This window comes from Alternaria ventricosa, assembly GCF_023758065.1.
Source record: "Alternaria ventricosa strain BMP 2768 chromosome Unknown scaffold_13, whole genome shotgun sequence".
NCBI lineage: Eukaryota > Fungi > Ascomycota > Dothideomycetes > Pleosporales > Pleosporaceae > Alternaria > Alternaria ventricosa.
In genome coordinates this window covers 93,200-120,662 of record NW_026055693.1, presented here as the reverse complement: position 1 = coordinate 120,662, position 27,463 = coordinate 93,200, and the positions used below count along the sequence as shown (strand labels likewise).

General features: G+C 54.0%; 8 protein-coding genes across 8 annotated transcripts; 4 read left to right on the top strand and 4 right to left on the bottom strand.

Annotated features, from left to right (window-relative positions):
* Positions 1-3,550: 3,550 nt before the first annotated feature.
* On the top strand, positions 3,551-5,315 carry J4E93_007249 (uncharacterized protein; the record flags this gene model as incomplete). The annotated part of the gene is made up of 2 exons (XM_049345159.1): positions 3,551-4,079; positions 4,195-5,315. The coding sequence occupies 2 exons, from the start codon at positions 3,551-3,553 to the stop codon at positions 5,313-5,315; spliced, it is 1,650 nt and encodes a 549-aa protein (XP_049197389.1).
* Positions 5,316-6,226: 911 nt separating this feature from the next.
* J4E93_007248 (uncharacterized protein) lies at positions 6,227-8,527 on the top strand (the record flags this gene model as incomplete). Its single annotated transcript, XM_049345158.1, has 1 exon — positions 6,227-8,527. One exon carries the CDS (start codon positions 6,227-6,229, stop codon positions 8,525-8,527), a length of 2,301 nt encoding a protein of 766 aa, XP_049197388.1.
* A 287-nt stretch (positions 8,528-8,814) lies between these two features.
* On the bottom strand, positions 8,815-9,747 carry PNO1 (pre-rRNA-processing protein pno1; the record flags this gene model as incomplete). The annotated part of the gene is made up of 3 exons (XM_049345157.1): positions 8,815-8,969; positions 9,022-9,172; positions 9,274-9,747. The coding sequence occupies 3 exons, from the start codon at positions 9,745-9,747 to the stop codon at positions 8,815-8,817; spliced, it is 780 nt and encodes a 259-aa protein (XP_049197387.1).
* Positions 9,748-10,078: 331 nt separating this feature from the next.
* On the top strand, positions 10,079-12,277 carry J4E93_007246 (uncharacterized protein; the record flags this gene model as incomplete). Its single annotated transcript, XM_049345156.1, has 2 exons — positions 10,079-12,082; positions 12,143-12,277. 2 exons carry the CDS (start codon positions 10,079-10,081, stop codon positions 12,275-12,277), a joined length of 2,139 nt encoding a protein of 712 aa, XP_049197386.1.
* Positions 12,278-14,014: 1,737 nt separating this feature from the next.
* On the top strand, positions 14,015-15,634 carry J4E93_007245 (uncharacterized protein; the record flags this gene model as incomplete). Its single annotated transcript, XM_049345155.1, has 1 exon — positions 14,015-15,634. One exon carries the CDS (start codon positions 14,015-14,017, stop codon positions 15,632-15,634), a length of 1,620 nt encoding a protein of 539 aa, XP_049197385.1.
* Positions 15,635-16,968: 1,334 nt separating this feature from the next.
* Positions 16,969-18,053, bottom strand: J4E93_007244 (uncharacterized protein; the record flags this gene model as incomplete). Its single annotated transcript, XM_049345154.1, has 3 exons — positions 16,969-17,361; positions 17,433-17,833; positions 17,948-18,053. The coding sequence occupies 3 exons, from the start codon at positions 18,051-18,053 to the stop codon at positions 16,969-16,971; spliced, it is 900 nt and encodes a 299-aa protein (XP_049197384.1).
* Positions 18,054-19,296: 1,243 nt separating this feature from the next.
* On the bottom strand, positions 19,297-24,311 carry J4E93_007243 (uncharacterized protein; the record flags this gene model as incomplete). Its single annotated transcript, XM_049345153.1, has 5 exons — positions 19,297-22,007; positions 22,075-22,341; positions 22,487-23,231; positions 23,289-23,523; positions 23,581-24,311. 5 exons carry the CDS (start codon positions 24,309-24,311, stop codon positions 19,297-19,299), a joined length of 4,689 nt encoding a protein of 1,562 aa, XP_049197383.1.
* A 1,112-nt stretch (positions 24,312-25,423) lies between these two features.
* J4E93_007242 (Glycerol-3-phosphate dehydrogenase [NAD(+)]) lies at positions 25,424-26,768 on the bottom strand (the record flags this gene model as incomplete). Its single annotated transcript, XM_049345152.1, has 2 exons — positions 25,424-26,618; positions 26,710-26,768. 2 exons carry the CDS (start codon positions 26,766-26,768, stop codon positions 25,424-25,426), a joined length of 1,254 nt encoding a protein of 417 aa, XP_049197382.1.
* Between the last annotated feature and the right edge of the window lie 695 nt (positions 26,769-27,463).

The window sequence follows — 27,463 nt, the reverse complement described above, 5'->3', positions numbered from 1 at the left end:
CACTTATGGTCTTGTCTCGCCGACTTGGGGAGATGTCGCCTGTCGAGGTCTCGTGTCATGACCAGAGGACGGTCTGCAGAGATTTCGATGACCAGCCAAGGCGCGACGTGCCGAGTGATTTGCGATGAATGGAAGCTTTCGAAACTTAACAGCATTGAATAACACGGGTCTTATCCACCCGGGACCTGGTGCTAACCACATTCACGGTCGTTTCACCGCGGGCTTATCGTATGCCGATATTGTCGATAGAATCCCACGTGTGTCGGGCTGATGGTGAGATCCAGCCCGTAGCGGTGCGACCTCGACCGCCTGCTCTCAGGCCAGCTGCTTCGGCAATAGCCACGACGGCTCCAGAACGCGGACCTTTGGGAATTCCCACTTGCCGTCTCGACTAGACGAGACACATGTCCAACCGATGCCTTTCGCATCAGACACTGGCCTCAACAATGTCAAGGCGGTGTCTCGCAGGAAGGGTTGCCCTGGCTGGACCAGCACACCGCATAGCACATCCACATGCATTCAGCAGCAAGCACCGAGCATCAGTGTGGGGAAGAATTCCAGAAGCCACAGGGTCAGGGACCAGTCGTGCGGGCTCTCGGGAGATTACAGACGAGCTTGACCCTGCTTGAGCATAACGCGAATTTCGTTAGAAGCATGTCTGACCGTGCTTGAGACCCCGACGCGGTGGGCTCAGCGATCTGCCAGCTGCCTGATCGGGGTGACATAGCCGTTGTCATTGCCTCTTCGGCAATGGCGACCTTTGATGAGTTTCACAATTCCAGAAGACGACGTTCCCGGTATCGGTGCCTTGGGGACGGTACGTCAGATTTGTCAAGCCTTCAGGGAGGCACCTGGTGCGCATCCTACCAGCAGAGACACCTTGCAACTATTCACGTTGTGTAGTCATGCCCTCAATGGTTTCGGAAGCCACACTTCGTTTCTAACGCGTAAAAGTAGCATTGACCCGCGGCATGACGGAACAAACGCAGGAACCTGAGTGGCACGGTCGACTAGCTCTGGTGTTGGTCAAGCCGGCACACATGGCTGTACTTCCGATAGACGTGCTAGCGAGTCAAAGGACACACCATCGCGATAGTCAAATCATGGGCGAGCGGGATGGAAGCCTCAACCCCGCCAGGCTGGAAAACTTCCTTCGAGAGGACGAAGATCAGGGCCTCGTGAGTCTCGGCCAATGACAAGGCTGAAGAAGTGGAGAGAGAGTCGAGTGGAGTTGTGCTATGGAAGCCATGCGTCGTTCCCCGGCGCCGAAGCTATGGCATGACCACGCCGCACACGCTAACTGACACGGCCCACACCACGGAAGAGCCCTTCTTCAACTTGAGTCGCATCAGGACCCTGTTGAGTCGTAAGGGAGCCCCGCTGATGTGGCCTTCTAGAAATTGCATCGTCTTGACATGAAGCAGTGAGCATGACGACAGTGGTAGGGCGAGCAGACGGCGCGAAAATCCCACGAAATCTTTTCCTGGAGTCACGATAAGCCCGCATGTTGTACGGGGTCTCACTTACCGTTTGTTCCTGCATTGTACCTGCAGTAGACGCTATTCTCGATCAATAAGCTCTGCAGTCAATGTGGGGGATGACGGCCAGGCGGATGCCATCGGGCCTGTTCGAGTCGACCAACGCTTGTCACGCGAAAGACACGCCGCTTTTACGAGTAAGCCACTTAGGCCTCGCCGGCGGCTTCATAACTTTGCACCCGCAGCATTCGATAGCTCGTTTCTATTTGTGCCGAATCTTATACGAGGCACCAACATGCATAACTCATACCGCGGCGGAAGTGTAAATGGTGAGGCATCCACTTCATCCGCGTCATAGCCAGCCAACTGCGTCTACTATCGATACCTAGATAGAGCAGCTGGTTGCTTTGTCTGGTACACCACCACAATCGGTCGCTGCACGAGTGGTAGCCGAAGTGGCAGCCCAACATCTGAAACACACTTGCGAGATGGATTAAGGCCGCATGTGCAGCTATATGACCATGCATCCCACCAACCGAATTTCTTTACACCCTTCGAAGAAGAATGGTATCGGTGGCGACTTGCAGAGAGCTGCACACGAGTATGTCGCACCATTAAGAATAGCCGTGTTTTCGACCACTGGGAGGGCGCGGATCCCAGGCCCTTCAGCTCGCGGGCAAATCACGCTCAACGGGGATCCTGTTCTTGCACCATGGCTTACGTTCCTGCGTAAGCCCGGCATGTCAAGTTCTCGCTCCAGTGTTGCGCGATGGGTGTGGCAATGGACCATTTTTCTACCCTCGCGTCGGGCGACTTGACGCGATACATTCCTACACCTCTGGGCATGCGTGGCTGGTGGAGTTGTTGTGGACATCGTGAGACACATCGCTCGTACGCTTCTGCATCGCAGGAAGGCGTCGCGAGTCTTGTGGTGTGCGGGCAACGTTGACGCCGGCCACAGCGCGTCCAAAAGCACTCAATCAACAACGACATCAGCATGCCCGGTGTTGCTTCTGTGATGCTGGAGGGTGGTACCGCGGGCGGTACGGCGTTGTCGTGCGTGACATATTCAGTGGAGCGCGCAGCGTCATCACCATCACGAAGAGCGGGAGAGACGCGACGCTGTATGGATGTTTCAAAACATAGTTCAACCGGCAGGGTCTCGCAGCTATCATTATCGATTGGCAGATAGGATGATAGGCTGAATGATGCCCGGGCGCGCTAATCTCGAGGCGAGTTGGAGGGCCGTCTGAAAGGGCATACTGTGGTGTGGTTTGTCAGACGAGACGCAAGACACACCCGACGCTCGCCCAGTCATCGGCAGTATCACCCTTCGCTACCCGTCACTCGCTGTTCAGAACAACGGCCATACCGTGGCGAGGCTCAGTTGCCTTCAGCTATTGCATCGTCTCCATTCGGAGAGGGCGGTAGAACCCACTACGTAGGCAGTGTGCAGGCCTTCCATCCCACCATGTGCTGTGCTGGCGACGTAGCCAATGCCTGGAGGCCTGCCGGAACCGCCGCGCACATCTCATTTCGCGTATAGCCCCATGCAGCTATGCATTGGGCGAATAATTTTAGGCCCAAAAACCCATGCATTAATGCACTCGCTGCTTTTGACGCGAGTCAAGGCTAGGGTCTAATGCAGGATCCCATACCTAGCTGGCTTGTGGAGCTGCGCTGCGCCCCGGCGCACTAGAGCGAGCCGTCCTTCTCTGTGCGCTCATCAGTTCTCTTTTTCGCTGGCCTGCCCTTGATCAAGGTTCATCAACCACGTCCCTCTCGTTTCTTTCCGCCGTCGCCGTTCAGGTTTTCATCTTGGGTCTCATAATTTTGTGCCCTCACACTCTTTGATCTTCATTATCTATCTTAGTGACAGTTTCGTTATTACGAACTGGCCCACAGTCATTCCTTCGACTCTCTCTTATACTGTCCAGTATCCTGCCTTCAAGTACAACTAATTTGTCCTCGACATCACTCGATACAACTCTATCATCGACCCTACCCACCAACAACAACGTGTACGACGACGACAACTGCTACACTGAACTAAACACACACCTACACACGCAATGGAAGGCTCATATCCCATCCACCCTGCCCAGGCAATGCAATCGCCATTCTTCTACTACAACCCGGACCCTCAAGGGGAGAACACACGCCAACACGGTCACTTCACACCCCACCCATCCGGACAGGCTACCTTCCAAGCACAGAACATGTACTACCAGAGGCCAACGTCGGCATGCTCTCAGATGTCCTACCCTCAGACCGCCTACGCCAACCAGATGCTGACTCCCGTCGCATCTCCTCAGCCAATGTACCAGAAGCCAACGATCTTGATCCAACCTCAAGACTCGCCATACCTTCACCCCATTGACACTGACTACTCGTTCTCGCCTGCCACACCTCCTCTTTCATCGTGCGGTAGCAACACCAGCAGCCCTCCTTCCACATGCGATGTCCTCCCTACACCGCTGCACGACATGTTCTCTGCTGAGGGTATCGAGGGTGTAAAGCAGGGCTGCGAAGGCGAGGTCTTCTCTGAGCTCCTCTCTGCCGGTCTCGAATGGCGTTCAGCCTCCCCACCCATGACACCAGGTAAGTTTATCCAATGTACTATTCGCATCGTCTTGTGCAAGTAATGTCGCTGCCTCGACGTTGCGTGGGTAACTCATTACGTGTGTGCGTGGACAGCGTTGCTAACTGCTTCAAGTCTACATCCAGCCTCCGTCGGCTAACCAGGGGTCCTACCTCCTGTCTGCAACTTCATGCCCCTCGCTTTCCCCATCACCATCACCAGTGCCCCGCTCTGCCTTTGCGGAAGCCGAGAACAACTTCTGCAACCCCCGCGATCTCACCGTCTCCGCCACTACCGAGCTTCCTATCGTCACACTTTGCCCCGGCGACGAGGAGCACAAAGTTGTCCTCAAGGGTGAGACTGCCAAGGTAGACAGCTTCGAGCCTGCTCAGTCGTTCCACTTCACTGGACTCCCTACTTTCGAGCCCCTGTTCGAGCTTGACTGCGAGGACGACTTCACGGGCCTGGTCAACTTCTCCACCGACAACGCCCACTTTTGCGGCAGCAAGCGCCAGCGCACTGACCTAGGTGCCTTTTCTCCCGAAGAGGACTTCCTCAGCGACGAGAGCTTCACCGACTTCGAGGAGGAGCTTGTCAACGGCCTGCCCCTTACCCCTGCCACCAGCGACTTTGACATGTCGGCCACTTCCGACATGAAGAGGCGTACAGTCAAGAAGGCTCGTTCCGAGTTCAGCGAGACAGAGTCCGACTACCAGGGTAAGCAACAGACATCCGGTGATGACAACACCATGTCTGGAGCATCAAGCCAACAAGAATCAGGTCAAGCCGAAAACGCTGTCGGCTCCAGCTCAGACGAACACGCCACTCCCGTCGCGCCTACCAGCCGTCGCGGTCGCAAGCAGTCGCTCACCGACGACCCTTCCAAGACCTTCGTCTGCACTCTGTGCTCGCGTCGCTTCCGCCGTCAAGAGCACCTCAAGCGCCACTACCGCTCTCTCCACACTCACGACAAGCCCTTTGAGTGCACCGACTGCGGTAAGAAGTTCTCCAGGAGCGACAACCTGTCGCAGCACCAGCGCACCCACGGCACTGGCGCTGTCAGCCTCGAGGTCATGGGCTCCGACTTCCATCACTCGGACATGCAGCACGGCCAACCCGGCGCGTTCGGCGCACAGGCGCCTTCCACCATGGGCGAGATCCTCTACAACGCCGCTGCCGAGATCCCCACATCAAGCTCAGACGGATCCGAGAACGAGTCTTCCCCCAGCCAGAAGAAGCGCAAGAGGAACGAGTAAATCTTCTTCTCTACCACACTTCTCCTTTCAACTCTTAACGACTCTTCATGACCCCCACAACACCCGGTAGAAGGATTATACATCATGCCACACGGCTGCTCGTCCACCCTCACGACATGGCTAGACAGGCGGCACCGATCTACATCAGCGGCTCGAGCTTGCACAATCTGCAGCTAAAACTCTACGCTTCCCTTCTCCCACTGTATTCTACATACCCCATCTGGCTGTACCAACATGCGAGATTGGCATTTTCTTCTCATCGCTTGGTTTTGCGTTTAGCACGGCTTATCGGGACTTCTGGGGCGGACCTTGGCGGACGGATAGATCTGGTGTTTTCTTTGGTTTCACTTTTACGACGACATGGCCATTACCCTACACCGGCCACTGTCGCCGCGTTACCCCGCTGTTTATCTTGCGCTTCCTACACTCGTTGTAATCGGGCAGCCTCATCTGAGCGCCCTCTGACATTCTGGGAATCTTCGCTTCTTTCTCATCACACATGTAATTGTCAGACTTTTACAATCTGCTCAGCAATGTTTTTGCGTTCTTTGCGGCTCATTGTAGGTTAGAGGTGCTGGCACTGTCCGACTATCATACAAAAACACGTTACATACATACTTCCGATGCTTCTTCCCTGCATGTGACTATTGTGCCATCCATGCGAGCCGCGCGTTGTGCGCACTGTTGCTTTTGGACGATCAGCCGTCAGCGATGGGTGCAGGACGGGACCCTGATACCAAAATACACTATCGCGCTCGTTGCAAAACCCCACGGATCAACCTAGCGCGCGCAGACCCTTAGCGAGATCCAATCCACCTGCGTCTGTCTCATGCAACGAGCGGCACCGGGCCGTCTCAACTCCTTCATTGCTTTTCCCAGACGGTCGCCCGTTTCGAATCATTCGTTTTACCATGTCACCGTCATTGAGCGTAATTGCTTTAATCTCCGGAGGCAAAGACTCGCTCTTCTCCATTCTCCACTGCAAAGCCAACGGCCACAGCGTCGTAGCACTGGCCAATTTGCACCCAGCGCCTTCGGCCAATGACGATGAGGACATCAACAGTTACATGTACCAGACCGTGGGGCATTCGGTCATCCCACTCTACGAAGAAGCGCTAGGAATACCGCTCTATCGACAAGAGATCCTGGGCACCGCCGTAGACTCGAACAGAGACTATGCGACGCCTTTGCAAAAGCAAGAGCAGGATGAGACTGAAGACTTGGTTCCGCTGTTGAGGAGGGTCATGGAAGCACATCCGGAGGCAAACGCAGTGTCTACAGGGGCCATCCTGAGCACGTATCAACGGACGCGTGTGGAGAATGTTGCGCTCAGGCTAGGGCTGACGCCACTGTCGTATCTGTGGCAGTATCCGCTGTTGCCACCGTATACGCAATCGTCGCTTTTGCATGATATGACGACTGTAGGACAAAAAGCAATCATCATCAAGACGGCGTCTGGTGGTCTGGATGAAGACTTTTTGGGCCTCGATGTCGCTAATCACAAGACTATAGCCAGGCTAGCGAAGGCCATGGGGCGCTATGGTGATGCTGGTGACGGCGCGATACTGGGAGAAGGAGGGGAGTTTGAGACGCTGGCACTGGATGGGCCGAGGTCGATCTGGAAGAAGAAGATAGTGATCGAGGAGGGACCACCTGGGAAACTGGAGGGTGGCCAGGCGGTGCTGAAGATCGAGCAGAGTACGCTAGAGGAAAAGGTTGACGATAACGAAGATGCTGGCACGTTGAGGATACCTGAGCTCTTTGACGACGAGTTCAAGAGAGTGTTGGAAGTGACAAACGCCAGCAACCAAAATGAGCTTTCTGCGTCCACTAAAAAAGAGGGCACTGTTCAGTCTTTTGGGTCGCCTTCCCGAGTGCATCTCCCGTCCATAGTAGACCGACTACCCAGGAATACATTCAGTAACACCTCGACCGTCTTTACATACTCCAACCTCTCGAGCGATACCTCTCCCTCTTCCTCACCCGATTCCCCTTCTCGCCAGCTCTCCAAGATCTTCCTCCGTCTCGACCATATTCTGAAGCAATGTCATGTTTCCAGATCCAGCGTCAACCACTGCACATTGCTCCTCCGCGACATGGCAGACTTTACAGTCCTTAATCCAATCTACGCTCAATACTTCAGCGGCGTGAACCCGCCAGCCAGAGCTACGATCGCAGTCGGGGACACCATGCCAAAAGACAGACACGTCATGCTAAGCGTGACCGCGGACAAGGACCAGAACGACCAAAACGGAAAGCTCCTCCACCCAGTGAACAGACAGGGCCTCCACGTTCAAGGCCGAAGCTACTGGGCACCCGCAAACATCGGACCTTACAGCCAAGCCATCTCTGCCCGCCTACCCCCCAGCAAGCAGCACCCCGAAAACGACACCCAACCCACCGGAGAAGTCGTCTACGTAGCCGGACAAATCCCGCTCATCCCCGCATCCATGGCCGTCTACACAGAGCAAGGTTTCCGAGGCCAAGCTCTCCTTTCCCTCCAACACCTCTGGCGCATCGGCCGCACAAAGCGAGTGACATGGTGGACAGCAGCCGTGTGTTTCATTCCCGCTTCTGAGACTCCAGAGGGGGATGTGCGGACGGCACAGGAAGTATGGAGGAAGCTTCATACCCCGCCTTTCTCCTCGTCCGACGACGACGACGACGACAACGACGACGAAGACGAGGATATTGATCCTTGGGACCGCTTGAACCAACATGACGCCTCGGCCTTCAAGGACTCTACGTTCCGGGCGCCGATCCCTGATCGTTCTGCCATATCTACTGCGCAAAATCAAGGTTCGACCAGGGCTAAGGCAGAGATAGTCGTACCACCTTGTTTCGTCGCCCAGGTGTCTTCTCTGCCGCGCGGTGTGGATATAGAGTGGAGCGCTACGGGTCTTACGTCTCGTTCCATCGCATACGAGCGTGACGCCACTGCTCCCCAGTGCACTACTACGACGCCGGCGCACAGTCGGTCTCGTTTTTTTACGTTGGAGATCAGGGATGAGCGGGATGTGGAGGTGCTAGGGAAGCTGGGTGCACAGGGCTGGACGAGTGCTACGCTGTATGTTGGAAGGGGGTTTGCGTGGTATGGGAATGGAGGAGAGGGGGTCAAGATGGAGGGTGTGCAGTGGATTCCTTGCCAGAGGGTTTGGGGCGAGGAGGGGAGAGAGGTTTGTGCGGTACTTGTAGGAAGGCTGGATGCGTGAGGGAAGCGGGCAGTATAGATGTCTGTGGAGAGAGAACGGTACCGTGCAATCTTCGTGCTCATACTTTGTCAGAACCGAACATGACCATGCGAGTATGTATGCATCGCTCGTAATTGCTTCTATAGCTATGTGATATCCCATCCATCTTCTTCCAATCGTCAAATCATGCCTGATGGTATAACAGCTTTTCCCAACCTGCCCGAGTGTCCGTAACGCCGTGTAAATGCCCGATATCGCGGTTGCCATTGCTTGGCTACTATGCAAGATTTCTCGCTTGTGTGCATCGTCTAGAACCTCTCCTTCATACGTCCGGCGACTGTCCGTAGGTTGCCGTACACCTTGCTTGGTTGTTGACCCAGGATCAGGCTGACAATGGCTTCGCGCGCGATGTGGATGTTCTTGAAACCGCCGAGGATGTGGATCTTCTGGTCTGCTAGGACGACTGGGGGTTGTCAGTAATCTGGACAACGGGGGTATTCATGCCATGGACGTACCTCGTGTTCTGCTGGCGTTCTCGATGGCGAACTTGGTCTTGCCGTCCTTGCCTGCAATGCGGCCAATCGCGCGGCCGAGATGCTCGCCCTGTAGGGTCTTGACGTCCTTGATCTCAAAGGTCTCAATGTAGAGATCGTCGAGTCGAAGCAGCTGTGAGTCGTCAGTCGGATATTCTCGAATCGAGGAGCCAGGCCAGGCCAGACGCAGTTTGAATAACTGCCAGCTCAGGTGTAGGGCTTCGTATCACTTACCGCAATGGCATCATCCGTGTCAAAGCCCAGCGTGAAGGCCTTTACAAAGTCCTCTCCCTTCTGCAGCGCGCCTGTGTCGGTTGTGGCGTTGGAGGTGCGCAGTTCGACGGCCTTTGCCTTTGTGTTCATGCGGACCTGCAGCTTGAGGTGCTCGACAAGCGGGGGGTAGATTTTGGGCCACGAGTTCTTGAGGGGCGTCATCCTGTGGGGTGGGATGGGGACCTTGCGCTGTTCGCGGCGGAAGGCGAGGGGTATCGACTTGGCGGCGGGGAACTTTGGCTTTCCGCTCTCGTCCGTCATGGGCATGTCGTCGTCGGTGGGCGCTGGGGCATCGTGCGCGGCGGCGACGGGGTCGAGGCTCATGGAGATGAGGTCGCCGTCGCTCTCGGTCGGGAGCGGGACCGACGACGCCTCCATGGTGACATCGTCGGCGAACTCGTCGGGCCTGCGCTGGAGGGCGGTAGGGGCGGGCATGCTGGCAGCGGTATGCGATATGCGTATGCGTATGCGTATGCGGTATGCGAAGTGTAGGCGGGCGTGGATGCTGGAGGTGCTATCGATTCGCGACAATGTGGGGCTGCTCAAGAAATTTGGCTGAGGCGAGCGGCAGTAGTCCCGAAGCGGGCTAGCGCCTGTCCCTCTACCGCGAGGCCTTCTTTTTGCATGTGCATGGGTAATGACGTGAATCTTGTATTCCAACCACCCGCCCACCTGTCCTGCACCGCACACGGCACCCTCCCTCCCCCCGCACACGTCCGCACACCCCTCGCTTGCCGACGTCGACCATGTACCCGCCGCGATTATCATGAACAAGAATGTAGGCACGCTCGGCTTCCTGTGGCGCGCCGTCGCTGGCCAGCCGCTGATCCACGGCGGCCGTGTGCTTCCGCGCGAAGGGCTGGGGGCATGGGCACAGGCACAGGCACAGGCACAGGCACAGGCGCAGTCGCCATGGCGGGGAGGCATCCAGAAGCGCTCCATGACCGCGAATTCGCATGTCTTGGGGCTGTCGACCACCTCACCGTATCCCGGACACGCACCCGGTCTGCTGCTGCGAGCATCGTCACCCCGCACCGGCCGTCTCCAGCAGAGTGTGGCTGGCACCGTCTTCTCGGCATGGCGCAGAAACGCATCGTCCAAGGCGGGCCGAGCGCTGGAGAGGAACAGAGGCAGCGACCGCCGCAACAAGAGTTCGGCGACGAATGGCTCCTCCAAGACCAAACCAGAGCCCACGGGCCAGACACCGCAGTCCTCCAAAACACCGCCGCCCAAGCCCAAGCCCGAAGCATCAGGTGCCGCAAAGCCCCTCCTCGACCGTCTCCCGCACCACCTACCCCACATATACCGCCCCAGCAAGGCTGAACTGCTCGAAGCTGCCTCGGGCTTCTGGTCGCGCATAAAGATCCACTTCAAGTGGCTTACCATCCGAAGCACCCGTCCCTTCAATGCCGATGAGATCTACGCATTGTTCTCGTGGATCATCGCCGCCCACTTCCTCTGGATCGTGCTGGGCACTACAACCTTCTTCATGCTGACCATCTTCTTGATCAACACCGCCTTCTCACAGGAGACGATTGCGAAGTGGATCGGAAACTACTTGACAAAGTCCTCGGGCATAAAAGTCGTCTTCGAGACCGCTGTAGTGCCCAAGTGGGGAGACGGTGTCATTTCCTTCCGCAATGTCTTTGTCTCGCGACGCCCCGGCCAAGGCAAAGGAAAGGTCAGCAAGGGTTCACAGACCGAGATGGCTGCTGCCGCCGCCGCCATAACCTACCAGGAAACCGACACTCCAGACGCTGTCGAAGAGAAAGCGGAACCCGAAGAAGACACCAACTACACACAATTCGACATCTCAATCGATACCGTCAACGTCACACTGTCGTTCTCAAAATGGTTCAACGGCAAGGGCCTGTTGAAGGACGTCGAAATCAAGGGTATCCGCGGTGTCGTAGATCGGACGTCAGTGCAGACAATCGAGGGCGTGGATCCCAGGTCATACAAACACGAGCACAACCCGGGCGACTTCGAACTCGAGTCCTTCAAGATGGAAGATCTGCTCGTCACTATTTACCAGCCCAACGGCTTCCGCCCGTTCTCCGTCAGCATCTTCTCTTGCGACCTCCCTCAGCTGCGGAAGCAATGGCTGTTCTACGACTTCCTCTCTGCCAACATGATGTCCGGATCCTTCGACAACTCGCTCTTTACCATACATCCCAGACAAACACACAACTACACTGGCGCCCAGTTGAGCAGCGGCCGCGACAGCGAAGACGGCAGCTCCTGGAAGAAGCATAGCCGGATTCGTATCGACGGCTTGAACATCGACCACCTCAACAGGGGCTTTGAAGGCCCCTTCTCGTGGATCCACGAAGGCAACGTCGACATTGTGGCAGATGTCATGTTCCCCAATGACGATGACGATAGTATTGCAAAGGTCATGTCCGACATGTACGATCGTGTGGAAGCTACCGTTATCCAACAGCGCAAGCACCATTTCTCTGACCACGCGGTACACGGCTTCGATGAACATCCTGAAGACAAGTCGCATCCCCACGAGGAAACAGAGGAGGACAACCGTTACATGATCATGGACATGCGTGTCCATCTCAACGACGTGCGCGCCGCAGTCCCAATCTTCACCCGGGACATTTCTTACGTGAACAACGCGCTCGTACGACCTATTGTGGCATACATGAACTCAAGTCGCACCTTCATCCCAGTGAACTGCAGGGTTGTGAAGAGGGTTAGTGAGTTCGACGGCAGTTGGACCCTCTACGATAGCGGGTTAATGGAGGAGGTGTCAAAGGAGGTGAGTCCTATATTTATTCCTCTTGCTGCCCTCTAGAAACGAGTCCTAACACATGCTTAGATGTACGATGCATTCGCCCGCGACGTCCTCGAAGATCGAACCACACGTAAACGACGCATAAAGAAGGTGGGCATTTGGACACTGCAGCTCGCAGCTCAAGCCCTCTTTCTTGGTCTCGCCGGCAACATCGCATAAAGATACCCTGATAGATTGGATGAAGCGGATGAATCTCTTCTTTCTGTAATATAAATGGCAAAGCAAGGCGTTCTGGCGCATATACATACACACGGCTGATGTGGCTGGCTAGCCGAAGTAGATGAATGGATGAAATGGGCAACGAACTTGGGAGCTCTTAGAGCAGCTGCCTACGATGAAATGATAGACACTCTTATTCCCATCTATCAAAAGTTCCCACTCTATATCCATTGTACAAACAGGACTGCTCAGAGCCCCGTGCTGATGTCATGCGCCAGCGTCAGCATCTGAGGATCTATCTTTCAAAGCGTGACGGCCACGATGCCAACTTGTGCCCATTACACTGCTTTCACTTCAAGAGACTTATAGTGTGAGTGATGCATGGGAATCTTCACCGATGAGATTGCCCTCAATAGCCAGCCCTCGCAGACACGCTCGAACCGAAAGAGCTACTACCAGCTGTTCCCATACCACAGATCTGCAGAATGGGTCGGATGACATCGGAAGACACGTACTCTGGGGACAAGTGGGACATCCCTCTCTGCGGGGGACAGTGGATCGGTCGATGGACGTCGCGTCTCATACTCACATCTGCGCGTTGTCAAGAAACCACAACAGGCATACCCAGAACGGCAAACGATGCAGCTGCAGGGCGTTTTACGACAATATCGAGGTCAGACGTGTTTTGTGTCGCCTTCCTAAGGCGGCGTACTACTAACCAAATGCCATCGGTACTCTCATCTCGACTCGCTTGGTCGGGTACCACATCTAGAGGCCTAAATTGCTACTACTAGTTTTACGATCCATAGCAACGTCGCTTTGAGCTCGACGTGGAACCAAACTACATACCAGGTCCGCGGCACACGCGTCGGACGAATGTGGTAGCACGAACACGCGCGACGGACCCAACCCCGAATGCCTGAAACCAGGTCAAGGGCCTTGGTCTCTGCGAAGAACGGAATTCGTGTTACAAAAGTAATACAGTACTGCTCCAAGCCCCGCCAGCTCCGAGATGACCATCCGACCCTCCGCGCGCACCTACAGCCAAGCGACGCTCGGGAGATGGCACCGTTTCGCGGGCGCTGTCAAGCTCGCCATGCCAACCAACAAGCTTTGACAAAGCCTCCCCATGCTCTGGCTACCGTCTCCCGCGCCCGCCATATTATTGGTGCAGAATCCTACAATGCCGTCGATCCTTTGTCCATGGCTCTGAATAGTTTAGCCTATCCACGGACATAACGCCGTGTAGGGTGTGGAGATAGGGTGAATACGCTGCATACGCGGCTGTAGGACCGCCTGCCGCTTTGCGCCCTCGCATCATAGGTCTAGGCATGCAGCCCTTTCGCGTGCGGAGGGTCGTAGATTTCTGTGTCCGTGATTGCGACGTAAGCCTTTGTTACTGTTCACTTTAGACGAGGCATCACTTCTTTCCTTTCTCTCAGATCTACTTTCCATATCTGCCTAGAACACTTCGTGCTGATAGTTTGACTTCCGGACTGTCGATCTACAAACTGTTCGATTTGTATTCCGTTCTTGCGGTTATTCCCAGTCGACTGTCTCAGTAATACCGTATACTCGGTAAGACTTGCTTCTCTTTCCTGGCTGCCAATGTACGCAGTAATCTAACACGAGTACGCCGCATCAGTGCGTACGGCACGGAAGGGGCGAAGATGCGTCACGGGGTCCAATACATGCTAACGACTCGTCCTTCAGTTCACTCCATATTCAACGTCCACAATGGCGACGCCATCGTCATTACCAAACCCCGCGCGGGATGCGCAAGATCTGCCTAACGGACCTACCAAAGAAGCATACGAACAAGGCCATGATGCAGACAGCAGACTACCTGAGGATTCATTCTCCAAAGACCCAGAGAAGGGCATCGACAGCCACGCCCATTCAACGCACACAGACGAGCGAACAATGTCTAGTATCGCCCCACCAGAACAAGAACGAGACGCCAACATCGTCGACTGGGACGGGCCAAATGATCCCGCCAACCCTCAAAACTGGACGGCGAAAAAGAAATGGGGTATCATCTCCGCACTGGGTGCCTGTACCCTCATCACTCCCCTCGCATCCTCCTTCTTCGCACCCGGCGTCCCCCAGGTCCTCCGTGCCTTTAACGAAACCTCCAACATAATGGCCTCGTTCGTCGTCTCAGTGTACATCTTGGGGTTCGCCATTGGACCTCTGATCATCGCGCCCATGTCTGAACTCTACGGACGCATGCATCTGTACAACATCTGCAACGCACTCTTCGTTGTCTTCAACATCGCCTGCGCGTTATCCAATTCCATGGGCATGTTAGTGGGCTTCCGTTTTCTAGCGGGGTGTGCCGGAGCCGCGCCCTTGACTATCGGAGGCGGCACAATCGCCGACATGTTTCCTCCTGAACAAAGAGCTGGTGCAATGGCCGTGTGGGCCGTCGGACCACTTCTAGGTCCTGTGATCGGACCTGTATGCGGAGGTTTCCTCGTGGAGAACCAATCCTGGCGCTGGGTCTTCTGGATCCTCGCCATCTTCGGCGGTGTCTTCGGCGTCATGCTCTTTTTCGTTGGCCGCGAATCCTACCATCCTACTCTTCTTGCTCGCAAGACAAAGGCCCTTCGGAAAGAAACTGGGAACGAGAATCTGAGATCGAAACTTGCTCAGGATCTGCCGCCGAGGGAGATTTTCATTCGCGCTATTGTGCGCCCGATGAAGATGCTCTTCCTTTCTCCCATTGTCGGTCTCATGTCCCTCTACGTCGCTGTCAACTACGGTATCCTGTACCTGTTCTTCACGACTGTCACGTTTGTATTCGAGGGCCAATACCACTTTTCCTCCGGCGCAGTCGGACTATCCTACATCGGTGTTGGTGTAGGCATGTTCATTGGTATGGTAGCCCTCGGTATCCTATCCGACAAGATCATCGTCAAGCAAAAGGCCAAAGGAAACGTCAAGCCTGAACACCGCCTTCCGCTTATCCTTACCCTACCCGGTGCCATTGGACTCCCCGTCGGTGTTTTCGTATACGGATGGACGACATACTACAAAGTCCACTGGATCGTCCCTATCATCTTTACCTCGTTCATCGGTCTGGGCAATCTGACGGCTATGATGACTATTCAAACCTACCTCGTTGATGCGTTTACTGTCCACGCTGCGTCTGCTATCGCAGCGAATACCGTTCTCCGCTCCATGTTCGGTGCCTTTCTGCCGCTCGCTGGATTAAACATGTATGATGCTTTGGGGTTGGGGTGGGGAAATTCTCTACTTGGGTTCATCTCTGTGGCGTTTATCCCGGTGCCGATTCTATTCAAGTACTATGGTGAGAGGATCAGGACGAACCCGAAGTTTCAGGTGCAGCTTTAGGGTGGTGGGCTCAGCCAGTATAGACAATTCTCACAGCATTGCGCGGCGTTGATCATGCGGTAGAACAATACAGTTTGGAATGTCTCCTGTTTGAAACATATCATAGGGACCTCCTATATTGTGCCTGCTGCCTCATATTATCCATACTGCAGCTTGTGGCTAACATGTTTTTTTGGGGTCTCAGAGCTTTGCGCTGCTGGTTCGCGAACCCCAGCGTGTAGCGTGGGGAACACCACTGCGACTGCTTCATCACCGACCCTCCTGCCTGCCTTCAAAGTGACCTCAGCACCTGCCTTCCCTCTCTCTTACCGAGAACAACGCACACAATGGTGCGGAAATTCCGGTCAGGCTGCTTCATCATCGGTCGTATTAAATTGCCTTCCTCTCATCAAGCGCGCACCCTCTCGACCTCGGGAAGTCAAACACCAAAACGCAAGGTGCGAAGTTGGAAGCTCGATTCCTCCTGCTCTCGAAGTAGGCCAATATCTTTTCTTTATCTCAACAAGTCTGAGATGAAAGAAACTTTCATGGTTAGCTGACTGCATAATGCAGCCCGATAGTTGACCCGTCGGGGAGCTACGTGTGGTGCTAACACCAACACACAAATGTGGCCCTCTGAGACCCCCTTCAAATTTAGCGTTCATACAAAAAAAAACAAAGTGTGAAGAATGACTGACCTGTTCTGTAGGAGTTGCGAAGTTCTTTTTTTCTCTAGGATGTTGCCTTTTATATCGCCTTGGCTTACGTAGCGCGCGGTGGCTGTGATCACTATCCCTTGGTTCGTATCCACTAGAGGACTCGATATCCGCAGCGGTGAGCCAGTCATAGCTTCCGTAATCTAAAACCTGGCGACCTCATCCAACAATTTGAGGTACCGAGTTTAGTACCGAGGATAAGATGACACATATATTTGTGTACGTAATAAAGGGCGGCAAACACTTTGATATCTTTGTTCATTGCTTTAGACGCGGCTGTAATGCTTGTGTAGTTATCCGCGGACTACAGCAAATACCTCATGGGCCAGTTGAGATACAGTTTTGTTGTTCAAGATGTGGAACTGACGTTGGATAGAGTTACTACGTTATGAATTCTGGAAGAAAGCCTATGAGGAATTGTTCGAGAATAAGCAAGATAGAGAGATGATTGAGCACTGCCTTCGCCACACAAGTAAGTGGCCGTGGCGCCTCTATTTAGCCTAACTACATATCCATCTAAAAGACCTTAGCAATTGTTGAAAGTGCAAAAAGGTCTAGCTATACTACAAAAAGCGTGCAGAGTATATATCCCGCCACCAGGCCCACCGCCCTACAACTAACAATTATCCCCATGTTCATCTAGCCAAGACACTGGACTGCGACATCGCCTCCTTCTACGGGAATCCAGATATCGTACTGGTTGCCGTTCTCGTCCGCGACAACGTAGTGATCGAAGTGCGGCAAGAAGACCATAAAGGCCTCCTGTGAAGTACTGCACGACTTGCTTGGATCAAACTCAATCGTCCGGGTGTACTCCTGACTAAATTCCATAGATACGTCGATGCCAACGGATGCAGTGAAGATGTCAAAGAAGCCGACGCTTAATTCGGCACTCACGCCGACGCTCGTGGAAAAGCCTTCTGTAGTCGACCACTCGGTGGATACGCCGGGTGAAGTGATGCCGCTCATCCGGTTGCTGACGCCGGGTTGAGTAACGGACTTGGAAAGGCCGAGGACAAGCACTTCTTCTTGCTATTGTCGGATCGTGTTAGAAAAAGGCAGTAAGATTGGTAAACAGGGGCAAGGATGGACTGGACACTCACTCTCTTCTGGATAGTAGGCTCGGATTGACGCTGGATGGTTTCGTTCCTCACCGTCTCCCAGAAAACCTCCATCTCCTCTATCGTCTTCGAGTCAACTCTTAGTTGCGGCTTAGCAGAGCGGGTCGTGGTGCGAATGGAGCTGCGTCTAGCGAAACTTGCTGGGACGGCGCCGGCTTCGACGTATTGGTTTGAACCTGCCTCTATTTGAGCAGGGCCTGGGGCCCGACCGCCAGACCCCTGAGGCTCACACCACTGCTTGATCAAGCGATAGTATGTCGGGCCGCTGATGACATTCAAGTACGAGTCCTGGCCATCGCCGCGGGTGTTGCATACAGCGATGACGCAGTTTGCGTCCTGTCCGTCCGAAAACGTCGGATCGGAGAAGATGTTGCAGGCCCCATCTCTAATTGGACGGCCACCATTGTAAGGGCTTTCCGTCCAGTCAATGTTAGCTATGATTCTGTCGCCTAAAACTCGATTAGTTGAGAGTCGTGTAACGCCAGGCGGTTACTTACAAGAATCATAATTTGGCTCCGTGTATGAGTCGCATTCGTAGACCAGCTGCGCTTGTACGCTGGATACGCCAATGACGGTCAAAAGAGTAGCGAGTTTGGCAAGCATATTGGAAAGTGTAATCCGGTCTGTTGAACTGATGGGAAGATAGTGCTTGCCTTAAGTGAAGGCAATGCTGATGAGGATACTGAGAAGAAACGTGAGAGCTTGAAGGCTTTAAATACACATTCTCGTAACATGGCCTTCATCTGATTTCCGTCCATTAATATGCCTATGATGCGCTAACCTGCAGATTCTATTGGGAAATCCTTCGTGGTGTTCGCTTCCGTCCTCTAGCCCTTCCCGATGCCCATACCATTTGCCACATGTCGCCTAGGTGCTGGCTAAAAGCGTTTGGTTCGTGTAATAGCGGTCGTCCATGGTTGCTTCTGGATGTTGATTCGGTGCAAAGACGAGTAAATGTGTAAGGCCAAACGCCAAGATATATAGTAAGTTACGCCCTGCCAAGTCGGAACGGGACACCCGTTATAGTCGCTTTTAGTGTGTATGCAATGTGAACAAGTTCGCGTCCTTTACATCCTTCGCATCCTTAATGACGATTTAGCTGTCCTCTAGCTTCTTAGCCGCATGGGAACCGTGCCGGACCGCCCGCAGCACCGAACCTGTGCACCAAATGCACGCCATCTCCATGCGCCGTTGGAGCCTCAAGTGACAATAAGATTCTTCATCAGGATCGATGTCAGCGAAGAAAAGGGCGCGCCGTTGATGTCTACGACCGCGTCTGGCAACATGAACATAAGAATCCGATTCTCGCGGTCAACATTGCCGTCCTGCACGACTTAAGTCGCTGGAAGTAAACGTCTTCCACTCCGACTGAAAGCCGCGGAGCCTTTGACAGCAGCAACCGGGTGAACGGCAATGATCCTGCTGAACTCTCCACCAATATTGCAAGGATGATGGTTGAGTGTGGTGCTGTTGGGTTAAGTGGATACAAGTTCCTGGATACTGTTCCCGAAAACATACATGCAGAAAGCAAGTACGGTTTGGAATTCGTAAAGGTGGGCCCAGTGGTCCACTGAATTCATCTGCTGTATGATAGCCTGCTGGTTAACAAACCTGCAGTTGCATGCGTCGCAATCAGTATCATAGGACATGTTGACTTGGGTTTTGCGGCTTTGTTGGATGCATACATCTATGAGATGGCATGCACAAACCGACGCAATATTGGCGATTGAAGAGGCTTCTTCATAAGATGACTTGAGATGTAACTTTGCCAAAACGTGAACATTATATTCTAGATAGGCTTCTGACATCTCTCTCTTCCCCGCTCTCACACGAATTACGGTACTCATTAGGCCTTCTCTTCAGTCTTTTTCTTCCCACTTAGCATGCCCTTGATCTTACTAACACCCTTGCCCAGGCCTCCAAAGACAGCCCCGAAACCAAAGCTCCACCCCTTGATTCTGATGCTCCAAACGAAGAAGTAAACAAGCGCCCAGTTGCTAATGCAAAAGGCAAGGAAGATACCGAAGTTGCGCCATTTGTCGCTTGCTTTGATGTGGATAGTAGCAAGGTAGTCGTTACCCACGGAGTATGGGCAGTATTGGCAACCAGTCGTGGCGTCGGGATTGAGGAGGTATCCTGGAGAAGCTGAAGCAAAAGCGCCGGCATAGGAGGAACAGGTCTGGCCTGGTGGTGCGTCGAAGATGGCGGTCTCGCTCTCCTGACATTCAACCGGTATACCGTTCAAAGTAGCAGCGAGAACACCGCCAATCCAGTACGTTGAAGGGTTTATCCAGAACATCCAATACTTCCAGAAGACGGGCATCATGTCGTACGGCCGTACAACACCATTAAACAGACCGAACATGACGAAGAAAAAAGGCAAAACATTCGAAATGACCGTAAAGCTCGGCGCAAACGCACAAATCCACTGACCCCAGCTGGAAATGAACAGGAAGAACAGCATAGTCATCAAGAAGACGTATCCCGACGTTGAGCTGTCAGTGGGTAGTCCAGTAGGGAAGTACCACAGAATCCAATACAGCACACTCGACACAATGGCAATAGGAATCTCAGCCACCACCTGCGCAGTGGTGAAAGCGACCCAGCCGTAAATTCGAGATGGAAGTTCGCGAGCTTGCCATAGTGCCATGTTTTGGTAGAATTTGGGTACGACGGCGTTGACGATGGTGGGTGGGATGAGAATGATGAGGAACGCGGTGAACATGCGGTTTTGCAGGTCGCCGATGGAGTTGCCGAGTTGCCAGAACGTGAAGCCGTTGAATATGCCAATGATCACTGCGACGAAGAGCTTGCCGTAGAGGTACGACGGATCACGCCAGTACTGGATGAAGGTGCGTTTGGTAAGCATGGTGGTCTGCTCCCAGACACTGGCCGCGAACTCGGATTCCTCTTCTGCCCCTTCTTGGTTCTGGTTGGAGACGGTCTTGCTGCGGTCGGCCTTGATGCGATCGATTTCCTGGAGCATCTGCTTGTTGTTGTCGGAATTGAGCCATTCGTCATTCCAGTTGATTTTACTGCCGTCTTTGCGCTTGACAGGTTTCGCTGCAGTCTCCAGAATGAACTCTGCCACGTTTTTACTAGGCGGACACTGTACGCCACGGTCTCCAAAGTACTTGATGACGTCGGTTCCGTTCTCGCCTACGGGACCGAAGTAGAACGTGTTGCCACCGGGATTGAGGGCCAGAATCATGTCGAATTGCTGAATCAAGACACTGCTGGGCTGGTGAATGGTGCAGACAATAGCCTGGCCTGCCTGAGCGAGCTTCTTGAGGAACTGAACGATGGAGTACGCCGAGTTGCTGTCGAGACCACTCGTCGGCTCGTCAAGGAACAGTAGCAGCGAAGGCTTTGCAGCGAGTTCGACACCGATCGTGAGGCGCTTCTTTTGCTCAACACCCAGGCTGGAAACAAGTGCATCCTGAATGTCTTGCAGTTCGAGCAGGTCGATGATTTTGTTGACGTAATCGAGCTTCTCCTTCCTAGGCGTCTTCTTATCCTGGCGCAGGATGGCGGAGAACTCGAGGGCTTCGCGGATTGTAGCAGTACCGTCGTGGAGATCCATCTGCTCGCAGAACCCAGTTCCTCGTTGGAAAGCCTTGCCGAGATCCTTGCCATCCACCAGGAACTCACCCGAGACAACACCGGTAGATTGTCGTTGCGATAGTGTGTTGAGTAAGGTGGACTTACCGGCACCAGAGGCACCGACAAGGGCGATCATAACACCAGGCTTTGCGTATCCGTTGACCTTGTTCAGAAGCTTGCGCTCACCTCCCTGATATGGGACAGTGTATTCGACATCCTTCCAGGTAAAGACGCTTTCGCTGCTCGAGATCGAGTCCAGCGCCTCCTCCTCTTGGTGAGCAGCGGTGTCTGAGCTCGCGGTAGACTCGCCAGCGACCACCTTTTCCTCATCAAGAGGAGCCTCTTCCTTAACAGCTTGCTTGGCTCGCTTGTTCTTGGCGAAGACCAGTGCACCGCCACCTGACTGCGCGAAGGATACCGTTTCGGTTGCGATCACCGTTACCAAAAGATATAGCACCGTGAAGGCTATGACGACACCGAAGTTGCGCCAGAGGTTCGACCTCGAGTAGTTGAAGGACACCTGGAGGTAGTCTGAGCCGGGCACGGTCCTCGAATTCGGCGGTGCACCAGTCAGACTACAACCCTGATAGGCGGGATCGACACCTGGTCCTTGTGGTACCAGTTGGCTAGGAGCGCACTCCATGATACGATCGGAAAATTCGTTTGCGAGCACCGATTCGAAAGAGTACGCAACCGGGTTGATCCAGTATATCCATCCAAACCAGATATAGTCCGTGAGAAGCTGTGGCTTCGGGATGACGTAACCCGTGTAGATAATCAGGAGGTTGAGTGCGATACCGGCAAACCGAACGGCGTCATCGATGGTAGGCGAGAGAGCAGCGAACATTCGGTAGAGACTTGTAACACAAAAGGTCGTGATGTAGATGAACAGGAAGTAGATGAAGAACTTGGACACGTCCACGTCCAGACCGGTCATGAAGTACATGATGATGGCTGAAATTGTTAGCAAACATCTTCAGGCGCATGCATCCCATATGGGCTTCGGGAAGAAATGACTTACAGAACGGAATGACCTGTGCCAGTAGCAGCGGGAAGTCTTGCACCACACGCGCAATGGCCACAGCACTAGGGCGATAGAAGGCATAGTCCTCATGTCTCTTCACAACATTGCGACCAGAGACCGCCTTCATCAGCTCCGAAAGCTGGAGCCACCCGAGGAAGAGAATGGAGAAGAAACCAGAGCCGCCTCGTGAGAAAGCACCAGAGGTGTCGAGAGCTTGACCGTAGAATAGGGAACCGACGATGAGACCGTTGGAGATGATGATGACTTGACCAAGACGTTAGTAGATTATCGCGAGATGGTAAGAGCGACGAGTAAGCAAGGAGGTCCTCGCAACAGTTTCAAAAGACGTTTGAAATCTGAAAAGGTGACAAATACCTCCAGGCTCCCTCATCGCGTTGGCGCAACTTACAGAATTTGGTATACAGCGTAGTCTGGTCACCCCATGTAAGCCAGAACTCGCGTTGAGTGCAAGCCAATACTTGGCGGATGAAAGAGACCGTGTATGGACTCTTCTTGCGGACCGTCTTACTCTTACTTTCCCGTACGGCACCCTCGAACTCCTTGGCGTCTACATAGCCGCTGTTCTCTAGCTCAGTTTCGTATTCAGAGATCTCTCTCAAAACCTTCTTGTAAGCCTCACTCTCCCTGAAAGCTTTCTCAAGCTCCTCCGACGTCTTCGGTGCTTTGTCTTCAAAACCTTCACGAAACTGACGTTCAGTAGGATCAGTAACCGCCGTCAAAAAGTCAGCCGTCGTCTGGCGTTCCGGGCACTTGAACCCCAGGTCCTGAAAGTACTGCTTCGCCTCGCCCGCCGGCCCCTGGTAGATGCAGCGTCCAGCATCAATAACCATGACCTTGTCCATGACCTCGTAGATCTGTTCACCAGCCTGGTAAAGCGTCACTAGCGTCGTCCGGTTGCTGATATCAGTCATGATACGAAGTGATTTGGCGTAGTCGAGCGCGGTACTGGCGTCAAGGCCGCGGGTGCTGTTGTCCCAGCAGTTGACCGTGCTCTTCGTGGCGAGAGTCTCGGCGATGGAGACGCGCTTGCGTTCGCCTCCACTAACGCCACGGACGTATTCATCCCCTACTTTGGTGTATTTGGTGTGGGATATACCGAAGACCTTTAGGAGTGCCTCAAGAATGATGGGGATCTGTAGTTCATCATGTTAGTAGGTTTTTGGCGTGGACTTTTCGCGCGGGAGACTGACCTCGTGCTTCTCGTTCTTCTTCGTCTTATTGGTGAGGGCAAATTTGAGTGTTTGCCAGACATTGAGATCGGCCATGTGCGAGTCGTCCTCGGGGTTGTAGTTGACTTCTCCTCGGAATTGCTTCTTCTGCTTGCCGGCTGGGATACCTCCGTAGGATACATCTCCCTCCACGGCAGCGTACGACTCGCGATTGTTCGATATAGCCTTCAGGAAGGTGGAGCATCCGGATCCGGGCCTAGTAAACTATGTCAGTAGTTGTCACGCATACATTTCATACGGAGGTATTGCTCACCGTCCCAGGACGAGCATCATTTCGCCGTCCTTGACCACACCCGAAAAGTCGTTGATAAGCGTCCGCATCTGCTTATGTCTCCCTAACTTCAGCGCCGGAATAAAACCGGAGACGATACGGTAAAGATCAGGCCCAAAGGTGCCCAGAATCGCGTCGGGTAGCGTCCTCGCGAAGGAAGCAGTCGACCCTACACCCTTAACGGTGAGATTCTTGTAGATGACGCCGACTTTCTTGGCCGATTGACCGTCCTTGCGCTTCTCGAAGTGTCCCTCCCGCATGAACTCATCGAGCTCGAAGTCGTCTTCCTTTTCCGCAGCAACAATGTCGCCCGGTTCGTCATCTTCTGCATCGCCGGTGCCCTCTTCTGCGCGTGCAATGGATCCTCGACGATGACCCTGGCCCTGGCTTTGGCGTTTGCTGAGTCGACTTGTGGTCCTAGAAAGCGGGTTCGATCGTTGCGATTGCGCGCCGCGGGAACGCGACTTTGAAAGAGACGCAAGCTCTCCTCGTAGGACCTCGAGGTCCTCTGCTGCTGCCCGTGTATCAAGTCTTCCTGCGTCTTTCTCCCCCCAGGTGCCCGCGCGTCGTAGGCGGTCGCGATCTGGACTCTCCTCCTCGCTCTGGTGGTCCGGTGTCACTACTTCTTCTCTCCCATCGCGAAGGTAGTCGTCCTCATGCCATGGATTGCGTCGATTGTCTCGTTCTGCTGGTGGAATGGCGGAACCCCACATGGTGAATGAGGAATGTATTGGGTCTCAAACAGCTGTACTAGAGGGAAAACAGAATGTGGAGGTGCTGTGAAGAGACTCGGCAGAAGAAGCAGTCGCGAGGTTTACTTGCAGACGAATTGCTCAATCGGCGGATATTAAGCTTCCGCCGTTGGAGAGACGGGAAACAATGGGGTCCTACAGATAACGGGGACACCAGGCCAAAAAATCGGGAAGTTGACAAACCCTCAGGCAGGAGGCATCGGAGTTAAAGCAAGGCCATGTCGTCATCTTTGAGATTTGATTAACGATTGACGTGCCTTGCCGAGAAGCTAGACAGGGCTAAAGATGCGAAGCGCACCCACAATGAGCAAACCTAGATGCGGTTGAAACGGGTGAAGATCTAACTTTTTTTCGCATTACCAATCAATCCTGCCGCACACGATCTCATTCGCTTTATCCACTCAGTGGGTGTCCCTGCATATCGTTACCACAACACGAGTCACAGCTCACTCGTGTAAAGTGGACCATCTCGCATTCCTGACGCGTGTGTAGGCTGCAGTCAGGCGGTCTTCCACAAAGTCAGTGATCGGTAGCTGGGAGTGATCCATGTTCGGCATGATGTAGTTGGCATGGATGCTGCTCCGCGGACTCAAGCGCCAAACTAAACGTCGATCCTGCCAAGGCAATTCTAAAGTCCGATGCTGTTCGGAGGTACATGCGTCAGTCGGTTGCATTAACAGCGCGGCCGGGTGCATATGTCGTATCGCCTATATGCAGTGCTTATAAAGTTTCTATATGTTTGGAAGTATGCGAATATCCAGAAATGATCATTCTTGTACACAGACGCTTGTCCCCACTGTCAGAATCTGCCTGTTTGGGTGCTGCGGGTGTTGTACGATGGTTTGCTTATAAACGCAGGTGTGCTGGGAAATAACGCAACAAGCTCATTTGCATGGCCATGCAGCGATTGCACACGGTACGTGGGTATATTGGCGTCGGGATGCACGATCCGACGAGATTTCAAGGGGAGTCTATTCTACCTAAAGGGGTATTCGCTTTCAAGTCTGGATGTAGTCTATCGAATCAAGAGCCCACCGCTATGTGTCGGACGTCTAAAGCCTGGGTTCCTCTAGTCATGGCTTCTTCTCAATGAGCTGAGGAATATCCTCGGGCTTGTTGTTACCCTCCAAGATATTGTAGACAGCGGTGAAGAGTGGGAACTCGTCCTCCATACCCTCGGCCTTCAAGAACTCGTTGACCTCATAGGCAGTACTGGTGCCCTGGAGCTTTTGACCGTTGAGCTCAGACTGCTCGATCTCATAAATGGTCTTGCCGCGGGCGATGGCCATCTTTGCGCAGCGGAAGTTGCGACCGCCCATGCACGAGGTCACAACATCGGCAACACCACAACTCTCTTCAGTGAAGGTGCTTGTACGAGCACTCTCTCCGAAGAAAGCCTTGCCAAACTTGACCATCTCCAAGATACCGACACGCATGACCGCTGCTTTTGCGTTGTCTCCCCAGCCCAGGCCGTCCACGAAGCCTGCAGCCAGCGCAATGATGTTCTTCAGCGCTCCACCCAGTGAGACACCAGCGACATCGTTAACGATGTGTACGTGGAAGTAAGGGCGATGGAAGAGCTTTCGAACATTCTCGTGCGATAGAGGGGGGTACTCGTTGGGGAGAGCAGTCAGATGCGCCGAACGCTTACTGGGTTTCTTTTTACTGGGGTCGATGAGATCAACATGAGCAGTAAGATCAGTCTGCGAGGCACTCGGCGAGCCGCTGGGGGTAGGGTTGCGCGAGTCCATTGGTGGCGGGTCGTACGCTACTGTCGTCTCAGAGTACTTCTCTTGGGCAATCTCGGAAGCGATGTTGGCGCCCGATAGGGCACCGCAATAGATGTTGAGCGTCATGCCAATGGTCTCGGACATGAGTCGAATGCCCTTCTCGCTGACATCAACACCCTTTGTACAGCAGATAGCTCGCGCATATGGCAGAATCTTGCCGACCAGCTGCTGGCTTGAACGTGCAATGAACTGATGTGGGAGGACGAAGATGAGCATGGTCGAGTCCTTGCAAGAGTCGGGGAGATCGGGGTTGGCGACGACGTTGGACGGAAGCTTGATGTTGGGGAGGTATTTGACGTTCTCGTGGACTTTATTGATGATTTGCGAGAGCTTCTCGGGCTTGTCGGAGCCGCTGTAGTGAGGCGAGTCTTTTGGGAAGGTGTAGTCCTCCTCGAACACCCACATCTGCACGGTCTCTTCGAACAGCGACGGATGCTCCTTGACGTTCTCGGCGACCAGCTTGGCCATGGTGGTGCCCCTGTGGCCGTTAGCTCTTGATCCCAGCGGCTGTCCATGGCTTGCGCGTGGGAGCCATCTCCCCTCGCACCGGAGCTGATGCAACCACATACCAGTTGCCGGAGCCAACAATCGTCACCTTGTGCTTACGTCCAGCACTGAGAGTCGCCATTTTTGTCGAGTTATACCGTCTTCTCTGAAGATTCGTCGTGTATGGAGCGTGGATCGGTTCTGCAACTCGCTTGCGCAGATTTTGGCGTAGGTGATGATGGGGAGTGACGTAGTGAGTAGGTGAGTGGGACGCGAACAAGAAGAGTCTCGAGACAGCCACGACCTTGTATTTATGATGTCTAGATGCAGTCAGTAGGGAAATGTTGTCTGCTCGGGGTGCGGCTTTCACCTGCTGTCTTGGTATCCGCCTGGCCTCGGCTTCGGAGCTGACTGTGAGCTTGTGATACGGCGATGCCGAAGGCTGGGCTTTAGTCAACAGGCGGGCTGTTGGCGGTGAGGCGTCGTGAAGTACTGAGCAGAGAGCGGCTCCGACGGTAGAGTCTACTTGATGTTGGGTCTAGGAACGATTTCGGAGACGTGCGTCATGTGGGCATGGGTTCAACTGCATAACGCTTATCGTTCTTGAGCTTCGAGCGCTGATCACGCATTGACCAATAGGGCGACGGTCTAGCGCTACAGCTGACAACCATGGGTAGACTACACGTCCCTGCGCAAACTATGGCAGTTGAAGATGCGGGGAAGACGCGACGCGTCCACATGTACACAATCACCAAGCCTGCGCATCGGCACATGTTGGTGGATGTGATGCGCGCAAGTGGGAAAGCATCACTAAAACAGAACCAGACAGCGCAATGG